The following is a 17178-nucleotide window of genomic DNA, read 5'->3' on the forward strand; positions in this document are numbered from 1 at the left end:
GCTTTACGGGCCTGTACAGTCCCGACCTTATTCAGCACCTTCTAATCAATGCAGTTCACTGTGAGGTGGCCACTGGGTTAAAGAGCAGTGGGTTTATAGCATCTGCAACACGTTCACCTCACAGTTGTAGATCATTCTGACTTTATCTGTTATATAGGTGTAATGTTACAACATCATTGGATCCAGTATCAGTCGTGATTATCTCAGTTAAATCAAACGTTTCTTACTTTGCTCGATTCCCCTTATAGAAATGATGAAGCAGAGTTTTACACTGTAAACCTGACTCATCTCTTTGTTTCAGGCGTTCAGTGAAGGGAACGGTCATTTTTCTCCGTTTTTATGCTCCCTTCCTGCACAGAGGGAATACAAAGCAAAGCCAGTCAGAAACAAAGTGGCACTGCTGCGAAGCCGGTGACAAATAGACACATAAATATCACAGAGGCACACCTAGTTGCCAGGAAACACTTCTCTGTAACTCTGCTGACACCTACTGGTCAAAGTTTGTAGTAACAGCTTCATGAATATAAAAAAAAGGATGTGAAGGTTTACTTTTCTTTGATTTGATTTAATGACATTAAAAGATGCTCCTTTGTTATAAGTATTTTGTAAATTTAGTTCATGAAAGCAATCACTTAAAAAGCTCAGAACCTTTCATGTTTGTTGATTGCATTTATTGTTGCATATGTATTTTAAATACATTCTCAGGGAGAGTTGCACTTTTTATCTGATACTGAAATTATTGTATACGTGTCATTTTTAGGTTTAATATTAATATTTTGGGCTGATTTATAAATTCCTAACATTACAGTAAATAGTGATTTTTAAGAATGAATGATGCTTAATACTTAATAAAGACCAATTAGACACATGTTGAGGAACATCAAGATAGATTGCTTTGAATGATAAGACAAATACTAATAATAGTACTAGTAATCCACAGTGAGTGCTACTACAACAACAATTATCATTATTATTATTGAATAACTCATTTCTTCAGAGTGCGGAGTTGACGTTATAGTAAAGCAGAACAAACAATAGATCAACAGAAGTATCAACAATTTAAAAGACACACACTCCATCAAGAGAAAGGAAAAACTGATATAACAACACATGAAACAACAACACCTCGTGTTCTGCTCTGTGTCCACATGACTAATTCATGGCTTTTCCATTTTAGAGAGTTAATCAATGAACAACCTCTCACTGCTTCATTCTGTCTTCCTGTGTTTGCACATCTCTCTCTCTCTCTCTCTCTCTCTCTCTCTCTCTCTCTCTCTCTCTCTCTCTCTCTCTCTCTCTCTCTGCTCCCTCTTCTCTCTCTGCCGGCAGCTTAGGGAGCAATGCCCCAACTGGACAGCAGGTGTGCTCTTAAGCACTGCAGCATTCAACCCACTGCAGTGCTACCATGTGTGTGTGTGTGTGTGTGAGAGTGTGTGTAAGAGAGAGAGAATGAGAGAGAGAGGGAGAATGTGTGTGTGTGTGTGTGTGTGTGTGTATGCGGCAGCCTGGCTGGGACTGTGCCTTCCAGCTTGGCCACTGCTGCTCCTGCCACTCTGCTGAAGGAGAGGGGGGAGAGAGAGAAGGCTGGAGGAGTGGAGGGAGACAGAGAGCGAGGGGGGACGGAGAGACAGAGGGAGAAAGAGGGAGAGAGAGAGAGAGAGAGAGAGGAGTCCAGGCCCAAATAAAGCCATGGGGGCCGGGGCTGGGCTGGGCCCCCTTTTGCTATAAATACGCTGGCCGTCTGGAGGTTCGGGTTTGGTGGCTTGTGCTTAGGACCGGCGACTTCCACCACTGCTGCTGCTGCTGCTGCTGCTGCTGTTCTTCTTCTCAGGGGAGTCTCCTCATCCTCCTCCTCCTCCTCCTCATCCTCCTCATCGTGGTCATCAGTGTTCTGGGCATCCAAGATGCCTCGAGTGGACGCAGACCTCAAGCTGGACTTCAAGGATGTCCTGTTCAGACCCAAGAGGAGCAGCCTGAAGAGCCGCTCAGAGGTCGGTGCAGTTATACTCTCATAATGTTATCAAGTGTTACAGCTTCATCAAACTGGAGATCAGGACACTTCTCATGGGGAAGCTGTTCTCAGGAAGCACAGTTTCTATGATGGGTGATGTAATAGAGATGTGTTGACTGTTTATAAATGGATGAGGCAGCATTCTGGGGCCTTCTAACCCCGTTCGCTACTCTCATATAATCATTGATGAAGTGGTGTCTGAGTGACTCAGTGTAATTTAATATCTCGTCATTGTCTTGTACGAAAGCCAGCATGTGTGCACCATGTTCTAAAAGCCTACAGCCTGAATGTAACAGTGAGGTGACCTTCTCAAAGGACAGAAAACAACACGAGTCGTGTCAGAGCAATAAGTGACTGCGAAGAAAGTAAAACGACAAAAGAAAAAGTGGAAGAGCAGAGGTGAAAAGGAAGATTTGACCAGAAAACACTTGATTTCTCTCAGTTATTAACATTTGAGGCTGGTTGAAGAGGCCTCGCTGTGTCTGACACCCAATGATTCAGGGACAAAAACAATCCTCTGCTCATTCGCTTCCTCGAACTTAGATATGTGTCACTCAATCAGGAGCTTGGTGCCGACCCAAGTTCACCAGATCACCAGATCACTAGATCCCGGGTGGAAGGTGGGAGCCTGCTCCTGAGAGTTGGCACGTAACATGAGACGTGGGGCGCTTCTGAGAAGACGTGTTTAAAAATAGTAGCGTGTGTGGTACTATCAGTCAGAGCACATTCCATACACAACTCTGATATCAGGGATAACTGGCACAGACCACAGCTCAGAGAACAGCAGGTACTCCAGGATGTAGAGTAAATACCAACTCTATATATCTCAGCTCATCCTCTCCAACTCATACGGTGCATCCAAAGAAAAATGGCTGAAATCTCATATAGACGCCTGAGCTCATTGCAGCATGTCGGTGCTGCAGCCAAATGAAATGACTCTGAAAGCTTCTGTCGACACTGTGACTGCTGCTGTTTGAATTATTGCAGCGTTTAACAGGAGCAGAAATCCTCCTGTCGACTCTGAGCTCACACAGCCGACAGTGACAAAGTTGTTTATAGGAGAGGAGACGGGTGTCGGAACATCACGGACGATAAAGTGCATCAAGACCACAAACACAGAGCTGTTGTCACACACTGATGCACCGACACGTTTTTCTGCAGATGATTACACGTCTGATGCAAATTACAAAGCAAATGATAGAACTCATTTTGCATGCTTCTTTTTTTTAATGGATGACCTGCGCAGGTCTGACACCTGATGAATGTCCTTTGGCATCTGTTTCAATCTGAATCACATGTCACATGACTGGTAAAAATCCTGCTGAGTCAGCCGCCTGTGAGAGAAGAGGCCCTGCATTGATTCTCTGCATCAAGAAGATGGATGAGCGTGGCCCGGACGCTCCTCCCTCCCATTCTTCTTTCAACACTTTCCTCCCTCTCTTATCATTGTAGCCTCGTTTTGACTGTGGTTCTTGACTGTTGTTTTGGCCCAGATTCGCCCCCTGTCATCCGGCCCCACATAGCGCATGAATTTTCCGCATGGGCCACTTTTCTTTTGGGATGTTTGGACCACTTGAGGCTCACAGTGCTGGATCGTTGCCTGTCTGCTATCTGGGAACTGTGCTTTTAAACGTTTAGACTATTTCAACAGATGAAAGAGTTTTGCACATAAAATGGCTCATGTCTATTCAACAAAAACACCCAGCACCCCCAAAAACTGTTGGATTTAACTGTTGAACATGTGACAATAGTTTTAAGCACCTTTTCACTTTCCCTGGAGCTAATATGTGTTTCCAGTTTGGTATAATAACTTGAAATAGTGATTCTCACATCATTTCAATACACCATGTTCTCTCCTAATATCATTTACTTGTTTATCAGTGAGTAGAAAAGTCGAGAACTGTTAGAAGGTCATCGTACTGACTGATTCAATTTGTTAGAAGAAGATTGTGTGAATCTATATTTCTTCTTTATGAGTTGCACAAAAGTTGTAACATCTGCAAACTGCAGCAAACAGTCCTGTCATTTAAACTCATTGGGATAATATTTATTCACAGAGGCAGGACTCGTAGCTATGATTTGCATCACGGCTACAGACGCATACTTTCCCTGTAAAAAGGAGCAGCCAGTGTGACACAGTGAGCTCTGCTTGTTTCACGTTACAGGCAGCGACACAGGCCGAGCCAAGCACTGGGTCTAAATGATTCAGTGCGTCCCCCATTATGACAAAGCAGGGTCAGGACATGAGTCACTTGAGCTGGTCCCCCTCTTCTAAGAAAATCTGCAGCGTCCCTGAGTCAGCAAGAGAAAGAATCAGTCACATTGAAAAAAGGGAATAAATCATAAGCGCAGGAAGTAAAGGTTCATAAAAACATTTGTTTTAATTCTCTTTGCCTGCAGGTGGACCTTCAGAGGACCTTCACATTCCGCAACTCCAAACAGACGTACACCGGCATCCCCATCATCGCCGCCAACATGGACACCACAGGGACATTTGAGATGGCGCAGGTCCTCAGCAAAGTGAGTGAATGGGTAGAAATAAAATAAACAACAGCATCATTGTGTTGTTGTTGTTTTTTGTGCATTTGTCAGCGTGTCCCCTTCCACACAAAGCAGAAACCAGGATGCTGCCGGGGCCCTTGGGGGGAAATACATGAATTAGAAACCTCGTCCGAGCAGCAGTAAAACATCTGCTCACTTGTGGGATGATGCTTGTTCTCCGTTGTAGCATCGCTGGTTGACAGAGGAGATGAAAGTGTGTAATCTTTATTTCATACGTCATGAAGTGAATAAGTTACTTCTTATTTTTGAACATGGAGCCATAAACAATTCTTCCTGGGCATGTTGGAATAGTTTGAAACTAGAATGGCCCTCATCAGAGAGTATATACCTCCGCCAAGGCCCAGCAGTCCCTTAGAATTCAGCTGCACCATATGACACACACCCATAGATATCAGTCCCCTAAATATGTTTATTATTGCTTTAGAAATTCACAAAAATGATAGGGATCCTGGATCTTCCCTTTATCCAGATCCACACCAAAGATTAATGGGTTCTTCCTCCTAGGCTGAGTTAACAAACCATGGTGACTTTTTATAAGAGGAAATATCACAAATAGTTACAGGATGATTTCTACTGTATTTAATATTTGATATTGTCTGTCTCTCTGTAGCACACCCTCTTCACAGTCATTCACAAACACTACTCCGTAGAAGAATGGAAGAACTTTGCTGCTACTCATTCAGAATGCATGGAGGTAAGAGTCATCCATGTATCTACAGGAACAGGATGGTGCACATCTTATTTATACGCATCTCTTTTCACTCTTCCCCAAAGCATTTAGCTGCCAGCTCCGGCAGCAGCAACGCAGACCTGGAGAAGCTGTGTGCCATCTTGGAAGCCGTCCCCACCCTCAAGTACATCTGTCTGGACGTGGCCAACGGCTACTCCGAGTACTTTGTGGAGTTTGTGAAGACGGTCAGAGGGAAGTTCCCCAAACACACCATCATGGTAAGAGAGAGGCCGGCGGTTGTGGTGGCTGGTTAGAGTTGCGTGCTGAACTGTAACGTCCTCTGTGCCTCTGCAGGCCGGTAACGTGGTAACAGGGGAGATGGTGGAGGAGCTCATCCTCTCCGGGGCTGACATCATCAAAGTGGGCATCGGGCCAGGTGGGTGCATCTGATCATAGTCTGAGGAGTGTGTCGACACAGAAATACACACACACACACACACACACACCTACGGTCAATTAAGAGTCTCCAAAGAACCTGACCCCAATCTGGGAGGAAGCCGGAGAAAACCCATGTAGACACTGGGACAACATGCAAACTCCACACAGAAAGACCCCGGCCAAACTGGGATTCAAACCGGTAACCTCCTTCCTTCGTGCTGCTCCTCCTGGTGTTTTCTCTTTTTAATTTATAGCCTCCAGGTGCCTCTTAATGCACATGTAGCATATCTATGCATTATAGAGTCACTGACTCCATGCTCCACTCTCAGGGTTAGAGGTACAGCTCTCAGGTTGCTACAGAGAGACAAGAGCATTGGTTTGATTACGAGGGGCTGTACGTAGAGTACATATTATTATTACAGATAGTGGTCTGAAGATTGACTTTTCCAGTGTGTGTGTGTTGCAGGTTCTGTGTGCACGACGAGGATCAAGACCGGAGTGGGTTACCCACAACTCAGTGCTGTCATAGAGTCTGCAGACTCAGCCCATGGACTGAAAGGACACATCATCTCTGTAAGAACAAAACAAAGTATTATTGTAGAGTATGTAATAAGTATACTGTACTTAAAGCTTCTTATTCTGCTGGTGGGCATCAGTCATCTGTCAAAAATATCAAATATGGTCAAGTCAGGTAAAGATAGTGTAATAATTAACAAATATTAACCTGATCCATAACGTAGATCAATATAAGAGCCTCAGTCATTTTAGCTTTTAAGGTAATAAGTTTATCTATTGAAATCACAGTAAGTGATCTGTACTTATTTTAAGGGCGTTGTGCAGGTCAATGCAACAGGAGTTTGTCAGTAGTGTCTCATGGAGATAATTACAATACTATGATGCAGCCACTAGAGGGCTTCCTCAATCTGATTGGTTGAGCCCATGTGACTGATTTGTGTTTGTTCAGGATGGAGGCTGCAGTTGCCCCGGTGACGTCGCCAAGGCCTTTGGTGAGACTTATAGTTTTTGTTGTTTCCACTCATGTCACAGATTCACAGTTATGATCTACAGAATCTAACCAGCACCACGTCCGCTCTGCCTCCGCTCCTCAGGTGCCGGCGCTGACTTTGTGATGATGGGGGGAATGCTCGCAGGCCACGACCAGTGCAACGGGGAGGTCATCGAGAAGAACGGCAAGAAGTTCAAACTCTTCTACGGCATGAGCTCCGACACGGCCATGAAGAAATACGTGGGCGGGGTCGCTGAGTACAGGTGAGACACTGGTGTCTGGAGATGCTGCGAGTTTCTGATTCATCCTGATGATTCAACTAAAGACTTGTACTCTCTGGGCCTGAGTTCTGTCTGTGTCTTCCTCCTTCTCCTTCTCCTTCAGGGCTTCTGAGGGGAGGACGGTGGAGGTGCCGTACAGGGGAGACGTGGAGAACACCATCCGTGACGTGCTGGGGGGCCTGCGCTCCACCTGCACCTACGTGGGCGCCGCCAAGCTGAAAGAGCTGAGCAGGAGAACCACCTTCATCCGGGTCACACAACAGTCAAGCCACATGTTCACTTAGCGGATTGTAGACACACACACACACACACGTATACAGAGGCTGCGTAATATGCATTGTACATGTGTTATGCAGAGTTCAAATGTGCAATATTAGGACAGTGGTGTAACATTCAGGAGGAGACACACACACACACACACACACACACCCACACCCACACACACACACACGATGACCTGACCTGTGTCTCTCAGGATATTTGCTGTCATGAATGTTATTTTCCTGCAGGTTGACTCGAAACTTTCTCCCAGAGGCATCACATCACTTAAACCTACAGCGAGTGCGTTTACATGCTTACAGACATAATGTGCCATTGATTTCATTTCTGAATGGGTCATGTTCAAATGTCATGTTTCAGTTCTAACAGCCTCCACTGAGGCATGTGTACTTCTGTAATCTTTGTAAAGACTCTTTTAACCTGAGCATTTCTACAGTAACAGCATATCAGGAATGGGAGCTAACACTTTGCATGTAAACACACTCGGCAGCAGGAGTCTGATACGTCTCCTGAGAACGTTCGGTTGGAAGGAATGTTTAAATCAAAGTGTGCAAGATCCCAGAGACGCCGCCCTTTAATTGTCACTGGAGAAATCATGTCGCAATAAAGTGCATGCAGAGCCTTCTGCTGATTTCACCTCTCGTGTTGATCATTACGCGGAGCTTCTCCGAGCTCTGCAAATCATTTTCAGCACCGCATACAACTTTCTTAATGTGTATTTTTATGTCTCTATGCTTGTGTCGGGATGATTCTGCCGAGTCAGAGGAACCTGAAGATGAGCATCTATTCCACACATTTAGTATATTTCAGATGGTTTATTCTGCTATAGAGACACATCTGAGCCTCCTGCATTGATTCCACTACATTTAAACCGACATGATCTTCTTGTGCAATAAGAAAGGAACTTCAGGGAAAGATCATGAAACACAACGGTACAAGTAAACACCGTAACATAAAAAAATGGAGGCAATAAAAGCAAATGAGCAGCAGATGATCATCTCACTACATTAGTTTGAACATAAACATATTTTGTGGAGAACATGAAGAAAATTACATCACATATGAAATGTGGTATCTGGATTGATGTGCATATAGATATATATGTATACATAAACACACATATTTGTATTCATTTTTGAGTTTTGCTATGGATATAACTTTAGTATCAGATCCATTTCTGTGATTCAGCTACTGTTCTTCAAAAACTCCCTTTTTCAGGACAATAAGAACCCGTGTTATCTCTAGATTTTTTTTAAACAAGGCTGTTTTCCTGCACTCAAGTGAGTCTGGAGTTTAATTTTGTCACCACAAAATTTAAAAAATAATGTTAGTGTGTCATGCAGCTCAATATGCACTAGAGGGGGCTAAAGTTCCGCCAAATAAATTCAGGAGAAAGATCCTCAGTCAATGACAGATGTGGCTTGAAGGGTTTTCATGTAGAAACAGGGTTAAAAGTCAAATAAAGACACAAATTGCTCATTTATTCCAGATATGTCAAGGTTTCATTTTCTTTTTCAAAGAGGTGCATTTGTACAGTTGTCAAATACGTACACCAACAGGGTTTCTCCATTGCTATAGAGGAAAGAGGGGGTGAGACACAGGGACTTGGTGAGTACAATATAGTACAAACAAGTTGGCTGGGAACTGCTGCAGCCCCCTGGCGGCCAGACCGTGTCCGTGCAGGTCCGTGCTGATGTTCTCTGCCACCGTCTCAAAGGGCCACAAAGTGTCAGTTCAGTTCTCGGTGCAACAGGTGAGCAGAGACACATGTCAACAGACTGGTCGCCGGCCGCGGGGCTGCGTGTTCAGAAACAGGGGGGAGGAGTCAACTGAGGCCACAGCTGAAGGATAAGCTCCACCCCCTCCGTGGCAGTTGGCAGGGTCAGAGGTCGCGTGCGGCCCGTCCCCCCCCGCCGAAGTGTTTGTTGCCTTGCAGAGAGAGGCAGACGTTCAGTACACTGAAGAGACGAGCGAGCCATCTCCAGCATTATACACATATCATATTAATAATAATTCATAGTTAACTGTCAATAATGACATTTGTTAATTATATCAAATCATATGTAATAAATGTACATATCTTATAACCCATATCAAACAGCCCACTATGTAAATTGATCGGGGTGAAACTAAACTGTTACGTGGGCCTCTACAAGTTTTTTTTTCTTTCTGCCTGAGTTGGTTATCCAGCGCTATGGACATCGACGAGACATCATACAAAAAAAAGAGAAAAACAAAGAATGAAAACAAAAAAAAAGGAATCCTGATTGAATTCTGTTCACTTTTAAAACACGACAAAGTGCCAAGAACACGTCCTTTTTTCGCAAAATGAAAGTAGAAACATCAAAGAGCACACATGCCTTTTTTTTCTGATCGAAAAAGTCAAAAGCTCACACACCAACATTCATTTTATTTGTCAAGTTGTGCAAGAAGAAGCCAATTAAAAAAAAAGACATTAGCAGTGTTCCTCCAATGAGGAAGCTTGTCATAAAAACTCAACAATGACACATTCTCTACATGTAGTTTTAAGTCCCCTGACATTATAGTGAGTGCTACAAGGAGACCGAAAACACAAAAAGCTCCTGCACCAAGGATAATGCAAAAATAATAAAAAGTAAAATAAAGCAAAAGTTTTGAATGCTGTGTTTTCACACCACGCCACCGAACCAAGCTGCGCCGAGCTCCTGACGAAGAAATCCGCCAAATTAAAACCCCAAAGGGGAACAAAACCACTAATTAACAGCACAGCCTGGTCGGCACGGGGCAGAAGACTCCGAACAAAAAGAAGGGATGCATTCCATGAGCAAAAGCAAAAGAAAAGAACCAAGGGATCACCTAACACCTCGGCCCGTTGGACCCAAGAACGCGCCGGGCGCCAAGTGAGATGGAGCACAGACAGATAAACACAAGGTTACGGCAAGGTGATGTGCAAAAAACTTAAACTGAGCCATCTCTCTCTCTCTCTCTCTCTCTCTTTTCAACCTTATTCACCCCCTTTCCCCCCCGCTCTCATTCTCTCTGTCTGTTTTGAATGAATGTTACCCCTAGGGGAAGGTATCGGTCTGAGACAGAGGGGTTAGACCAAGCCCATCCTAGGATTAGAAAGTGCTGAAACATTATCAAGTCTTTTACATCTACTTACATGTGCATCTCTGTTGGTTGGTAGTTATTTTTTTTAAATAATTTTTTCTTTTTACTCTTTTTTTCTTTTTTTTTACAAAAAAAAAGTGGTCCCCACTACAATGAGGTTTCTTTTTTTTCTGTGGGTCTTACCACGAACCATCGAGGGTCAGGGTTTGTGATCGCACAGTTACACACACACACACACACACATTCATACACATCTGAACACCAGGTGTACGTAAGCACGCATACTACACACAACACATGGCGCAGACACACAAACACTAACATGGTTTCTCACCCACTCAAATTTAGGAAGGCTGCAATGACAACAGGGAAATAGAAGAACGGACAAACTCTCCATTAGTTTCTGTTCACAAACATCCCGATTTGTTTTACAGATGCAACGCGCACACACATCAGCACACAGTGAAATACACAAGCCATTAACACAATGAGACACTGGAGTAGGACTATGCTACATACACTTGGCACAGCAAAGGGGAGAAAACAACAAAATGTAAGTATTGCACATTGTGGTACATGTCGGGGGGATCGAAAGGTTCAACTCGGGATTATTTTGACGAAAAACTAAAAACCACAACAAACCCTCGGGAGCAGTTGCTACGAGGTGACGTTCCCGCTCCGACGCGTCAGATTGCTTTAAAGTCTATTGTTAGGCATGCATTTCCACTGAAGTATAAACACAATGACCTGTATGAGCTGAGCAGTGAAAAGGAGACCGAATATCAAAAATATGACGTTATGAGCGGGGTGGGGGGGGGGGAAACAGGCAGTGCAGGCCACACTGACAGGTAGCTATCGGTTGTTGAGGGTTATTCGATTGCTTCGCCTCAGGAGGACGTGCTTGTGAGGCTGGCTGGCTATGACTGGGTACCTGAAACAAGGTTAACGAGGTCACTACGGGAGTCGTGGCAACGGCGCCTGGGCCGAGTCGGAATGTCGACCGGTTCCTTCAGGTGCGCGTGATCCCCTGCAGAGTTTAGGACTCTGGGCAGCAGGGACAGTGGAGGTTCTGGGGGTTGTGTTGAGTTACTGCATATATGAGACACTTCCCTGAAAAACTAGCAACTGGTGTTGCAACTGCAATCGTTAAAGAACTTGAGGGAAAAAACTGAAATGAGTGGTTTCAGGTGTATTAACTTTCTGTTGCGATACTTGATGGTTATTATTGTTGTTTATTGCAAAGGATTGGTGCGTGTGCGTGTGTTCCACTCACACACACATGAGGAGAATGCCTGAATACTATTGCTTTCTTAAGTAACCAAAGCAACGACAGCATCACTTGGCTTTGGCTCAAAATGTCTTCTTGTTGTTTTTACCTGACCGACTATGAAAGTTTGGATGGATCGAGTGGTTGACAGGTGAGTTTGTATGTTTGCTTTTTCATTCGTTAGGAGGAGGGGTGGACGAAGGCAAAAAAAGGACAAGTACGTACATTTAAAAAGACACGGCCTCGCACACACACACACACACATTGCAAAACATGAACGCGCGCACTACAACTGCTACCACTAATGATTGTGATGTGTCAGTAGGAAAAGGAAGAAATTAAAATGCACTACTGTGGCGGTGTTAATCTGACAAACCTTGTTTAATATAAAAAAAACAAAAAACATTTTCAAATCTCATTCGCTCCCCATCGCCATCCATCTGCCCATTTACTCATCCACCTACACATCCATCTCTCATCCATCTGAGTCGATCCCACCATCACCCTGGAACAGTGCTGCCCCTCAGTCACTTAGCCTCCTGCTCAGTGTTATCAATGGGATGAAAATACGACTGATCCACTCCTTGAGAGGTTAATCAATGACACTGCCAATGAACCACGTCTTAATACAGAGGCCGAGAAGGAAACTCAACAGATATGCCTGCAGGAAGTGTTGTGTGCAACCTGTGCTTGATAACATGGCAGCAGTGCACGATCATAGTGAACTGTCACATGCAGCAAGAGGGAAATATTTATACATTACATGTGATCAGAACTTAATGAATCCAAGACCACATGTGCAGGGGTGGATCAAGGCATTTTTTACAAATTGGGGGCCATAAAGGGGGGCCACGATTTACACAGAGGGGCTGGATCTATGTCCAACAACCATTTAAGTAATTTCTTGTTTACTGTTAGCTCTATAGCTTTGAGCAAAGTCACACATCAATTAATATATTTTGAAAATTGTTCCTTGTTCAGGCACATTGTTTACTTCCAAAAAGTTTAGAAAGTAAAATTCTTAAACTGTCATATTTAATGTTATTAAATGACTAGTTTATTCAAAGAAAACAGGACAGGGGCACTTCAGGGGCCAATCAGATTTAAGTAGGGCCAGTGCCCTACTTATTGGTGACCCTGTATCCGCAGTTTTTAAAAGTGTCCATTATGACACTTTTAAAAACTGCCACTTTCCTTTCCCTCAAATGTTTAATGAAAACATAATTTATATTACACTTTGCTGTACAAACTTCTCATTACACTTTAAAACTCAAACTTTTACATATGAAGAAAGAGCCGGTAATAACATTCAATCAGTTGCTTACAGAGCAATGAACGTTGGGTCAACCCAGCAAGCACATCTGTTGAGGTAACTGCTACATCTTAGCATTTCAGCTGAACCCTCGTCCCCACACCCTGGACACGTCGGCGTCCACAGCAGAGCGAGAGTCTCCTCGAGACACATTACGTCACTTCATCTTCAAACAAATTCAGTAGGCAGGCACGTGTTACAAATCTGCGTTACACCTAAAAACTCCAAAGTAATTTGACCTTAACTGATGCAGAAACTCTTTTCCTCGAATATGTGATAAGTGCCTGTTGAGGAACAAAACAAAAAAAAACCCTCGTCTCCTCCAGTGTGTTGCACGGTCTAGGGCTCCTTTCAGGACAGGGCCGTCAAAACAACAACATAAAATCACGTCTCCACCGAACTCCCTCCTCCTGATGTGCAAATCGCAATATTCTCTTAAGTAAAAGACTCCAAGTCGAAACACTGGACATTTAGTATTGTCTATATATCAAATGAGTATGTCCTCTTCCTATACACAGTATACATATACTCATACAGACACTCACACATGTACACAAACACTTCCTTTACATCTGTACTGTTTGCAGTGTGCCTCCATTCAATATCAGTCCACTAGTGTTTTTGCAGTAGGGACAAAATCAGCAACTGCTTCACAACAAATAAAGAATTATTGTAGGTCATTAAGTTTTAGAGATGTTCTGTGTTTGTGTTCGCATGTGTGTGTGTGTGTGTGTGTGTGTGTGTATGGACAGACACAGACCAGCATCATGCACACTCTAGCATACGCACATACATTACAAATATATGACACCCTTCAAAAATTCTGTGGCGTGAGCTTCTAGTCGTTGCTCTCAGTCTGGTACAGAACATCATTGGGATATTTTCGAAGGCTCTTTCCTTTTTAAATCTTTTTACGCCCAATCTCAACCGTTCAAAACACATTCCTAATACAATGGCGCACATGCTCCAAAAAACCCATCGTTATTTCTAACTCCACCTTCAAGTTTCCTCAGACCATCTACTGACTGGAATTTTCTCCAACACCTGTCATTCCTTTTTGTAATCCCATGGCACATCCGCTCCCACGTTACCAAACGACCCCTTCACTTTTCCTAAAGCTTCACCTTTCCAAAGTGCTGTTTGCTACTTTCTACCCTTGTCTAAATAACAACAACAAAAATAATCTAAACACATACAGTACTGTGTAAATAAAGAGACAAGTAAAATCTGTCGGCCGTATGGTGAGTGTGACAGGTGTGTTAAATGCTTTGAAACATCCTGACCCTCTCAGACCTGACATGCGGATTCTCTCGGTTCCTGTCACACAGCCTTTTCTGCTTAAAAAAATATAAAGTAATTCATCAAAACACAATTAGGACTGTGTGCAGGTCTTCTTCTTAACTTTCCCTCAGTTCAACCTGGTGGGTTTGCACTTGTATTAGGTTAGGGTCTCGCACATTTTTACATTAACCCAAACACGTTCGATCTATGACTAACAGACCCCTGATTAAGGTTCCTGACAATCAGTGACAACAAGTAACTGCAGAGATAGAAGACAAGAGGGTCTGAGTGAAAAAAACAAAAACGCTAAAGATGAAAGTAAAGACTCCACTGTCGTCAACCTGAACAGAGTAGGTGTTGTTCCCTCTCTGTTGTGTGGCACACTGGCGCTTCTTGATGTCAATCAGGTCTTGACATCACAGATCAGGTCTGGCACATGACGGTGACACGGTAGCTGTGTCTCGATTTAGGGGCCGCTTCCTTTGGAGGCTGCATTTGAAGACCGATCGCGTCACAGCAGCGTCACTAGACAGCTACTACAAATGCATCCTTCCATCCCGGAGAGACAAAGACTCCTTCGTGGTCTACGTGGGCAACATAGACCACCTCCATGTCCTAAGAAGGAGGCAGCCCCTGAATTGAGACACAGTCTGAATTACACACTGACTCCCACTCAGATTAAGCAAATGAAAAATGTTTAAAATTTATCATGCTCAGGATCATCTGATGTTATATCTCTCCTGTGGTCCAGTGTGAAACCACCAGCGTGGCAGGAGATGGTGGGAACGTGTTTCCGTCTGGGCAGCCTCACTAGCAGTGCTCAGAGACTGTCGAGAAGCTGACTGTGCACAAATTCAATTTGAAATTGACATAATGTGTAAAGTGCAGCCGAGCAGAATCCTCCTGCATCGCTCCCGTGTGCCACACAGCCACCGATCAACATTTAGCACACTTCACAAATCTCTCACCATAAGTCATCTCATGAAAACCACCAAAACGGCACTGATTGCGTGTGTGATAGGAAATCCACCTATATAAATGTGTTATAGACTACATGGACTTAATGTAAGGTGATACCATGTAGGGTAAATTTACCTCTACAGTACAGTATTCAAGAGAAAAATAAAACTAAAACAAAACTTTAAAACCAAGACATGAAACATTAATGTGGGCATTCATGTTTTTTTCTTTGCAGAGTCCTTTTATCATTTTTTTTCCCCGAATCCCAGGGGTTATTAACAGTCCTGTTAGCCTTCACTTGCCAATATTCGACCTTCCCTCGATGCTTATTTTCACCTCGTGAGGGATGAAGGAAGGTTTGGGCAGGGTCAAAGGTGGCTCCTCTTCTGTTTTCTCCACTTTCCGACCCTCAGGGGCAGACCACCTCCGCTTCCTGCCGGTTTTTGGGATGCTGGCAGCCTGACCTTTAGAAACTGCGCATCTTTCCCCAAACATTCCATCCCCGTTTTCCACATTAGGGCCCCCTCCTCCGCTCCCATTCCCACTTCCCCGCTGGCTGATGCCATTCTCCCGCTCGTTGTGCCTAAAGATCTGCGGAGTGTCATAAACAGCTCTGGGGGGTTTGAGGTGCCCGTGGCTTGAGGCTGGGACACAGGCCGGGGTGGCCAGCTCGAGGGGCTGAGTCTTCTTCAGAGATCCGTTCCTCAGGTTCTTGAGGGTAAGTGAAATACAAACGTCGCCCACAGAAAGCTTGGTGCAAGGCAGCTCCAGAAGCTGGGTGGTCCGGTCCGGGCAGCACGAAGACCACCCCTGGCCGAAGACGAAGAAGGGATACTCCACCAAGACCTCCACGCTTACCTGAAGGAGAGGGAAAGACTACTTTATTTCTTTGAATAAAAGTAGGTATATGTACTCAACTAAATGCGAGGCATCTTTTGATCCTGCAATAATAACAATAAAAACCTTGTTAACACAAATGAATGGATTCAGTTAACAGAAATGCTAGAGTGCTTTTAAACAGGTATTAATATTTGTGACATATTCAGCAGATAGATGTTCCTGTGAATTGTGTGCGGTACAGGGAGAAAATAGACAAGAACCTGACCCTCTAGACGAGGGGGCCTCTCTAAACTCATAACATGGGCGCCGAAAAAGTAAAGCATGACGTTCCGCGATGCACATGCTAAGCTCATACATCCAGTGTGGCCTGGGCGTTAGCTCCTTCTGGGTCTCTTCCAGAATACTAAAACAGTTGTATAATAGCTTTAGTGGCTCCAAAGTCTGAAAATGTATTCCTGGATTATGTCGTCAGGGTTAACTTTAGTTTAGTTTACTCTAGTTTACTTACTTTAGCCAAATGAAAGACATTTTAGGAGAAACGGTTCTTTATTTCAGCAAGACAGTTTTACAGGAAGACACAGCTGGACATTGTTGGCATAGCAGCCAGAACTTTTTGGCAATCGATAGTCTTATCGACCAAAGGGACAACATAACAAGAACAATACCAACACAGAAATTAAGCCTGATATTTTGAAGGAAATCCAACATAAGGTAATGTCAGAGCATTGGATACTGCACTATCATTTGTATGTACGGAAAAATGAAGAGATGGCCGAGAGAAGCCAAAGGTGCTTTGAGAAATAATGGGTAAAGCGAGGGAGAAAATAAACCTGAGAAGGAAAAAATTATGAAAGGAGCAAAGATCTGAAATAATGTAGAAAGAATGAGAAGGTGGGAGTGGAAGGAAGTTGCCGAGATGAAGATGGAAAGGCAAGTTTACAAAGGGATGGTGGGTTGAACAAGGAGAGGAGCGAGGGAAGTGAGTGCGAAAAGAAAACAATGTCAAGAACGATTCAAGTTTTCGAAGCATCAAACACTCTCTAAGCAAATGCCAGGCAACATTTTCCCTCCTGTGTTATATAATTTTTGACTTCTCAGAGTGAGTCTTCTGAGCGTGGACTCAAAGCTGCTACCACCTCTTGGGAAAAGAAAAAGAAAACAGTACGAGAAGCCACAGAGGG

General features: G+C 43.9%; 2 protein-coding genes across 5 annotated transcripts in view; one reads left to right on the forward strand and one right to left on the reverse strand.

Annotated features, from left to right (window-relative positions):
- Positions 1-1447: 1447 nt before the first annotated feature.
- gmpr (guanosine monophosphate reductase) lies at positions 1448-7883 on the forward strand. The gene is made up of 9 exons (XM_035182991.2): positions 1448-1991; positions 4412-4531; positions 5184-5267; positions 5348-5521; positions 5598-5679; positions 6148-6254; positions 6646-6688; positions 6791-6950; positions 7072-7883. Exons 1-9 carry the CDS (start codon positions 1905-1907, stop codon positions 7250-7252), a joined length of 1038 nt encoding a protein of 345 aa, XP_035038882.1. The 5' UTR covers positions 1448-1904; the 3' UTR covers positions 7253-7883.
- A 953-nt stretch (positions 7884-8836) lies between these two features.
- atxn1a (ataxin 1a) overlaps positions 8837-17178 on the reverse strand; it is an 84284-nt gene continuing 75942 nt past the window's right edge. For 3 of the 4 annotated variants that reach the window (XM_035182985.2, XM_035182984.2, XM_035182987.2), the window contains one exon: positions 9638-16015. In XM_035182985.2, the coding sequence (XP_035038876.1) occupies positions 15452-16015 (564 nt within the window). In that variant the 3' untranslated portion in view covers positions 9638-15451. Of the gene's footprint in view, positions 9177-9637; positions 16016-17178 lie in introns of those variants that run through there. The other variant, XM_035182989.2, reaches the window with a different exon arrangement.

This window comes from Hippoglossus stenolepis, chromosome 17 (genome assembly GCF_022539355.2).
Source record: "Hippoglossus stenolepis isolate QCI-W04-F060 chromosome 17, HSTE1.2, whole genome shotgun sequence".
NCBI classification, from domain to species: domain Eukaryota; kingdom Metazoa; phylum Chordata; class Actinopteri; order Pleuronectiformes; family Pleuronectidae; genus Hippoglossus; species Hippoglossus stenolepis.

Bases quoted from the DNA above. Each gene is read 5' to 3' on its own strand.
- gmpr (XM_035182991.2), top strand. From the start codon at position 1,905: ATGCCTCGAGTGGACGCAGACCTCAAGCTGGACTTCAAGGATGTCCTG. The intron at 5,680-6,147 runs GTGGGTGCATCT...TGTGTGTTGCAG, and splicing joins CAAAGTGGGCATCGGGCCAG to GTTCTGTGTGCACGACGAGG. The intron at 6,689-6,790 runs GTGAGACTTATA...TCCGCTCCTCAG, and splicing joins TGACGTCGCCAAGGCCTTTG to GTGCCGGCGCTGACTTTGTG.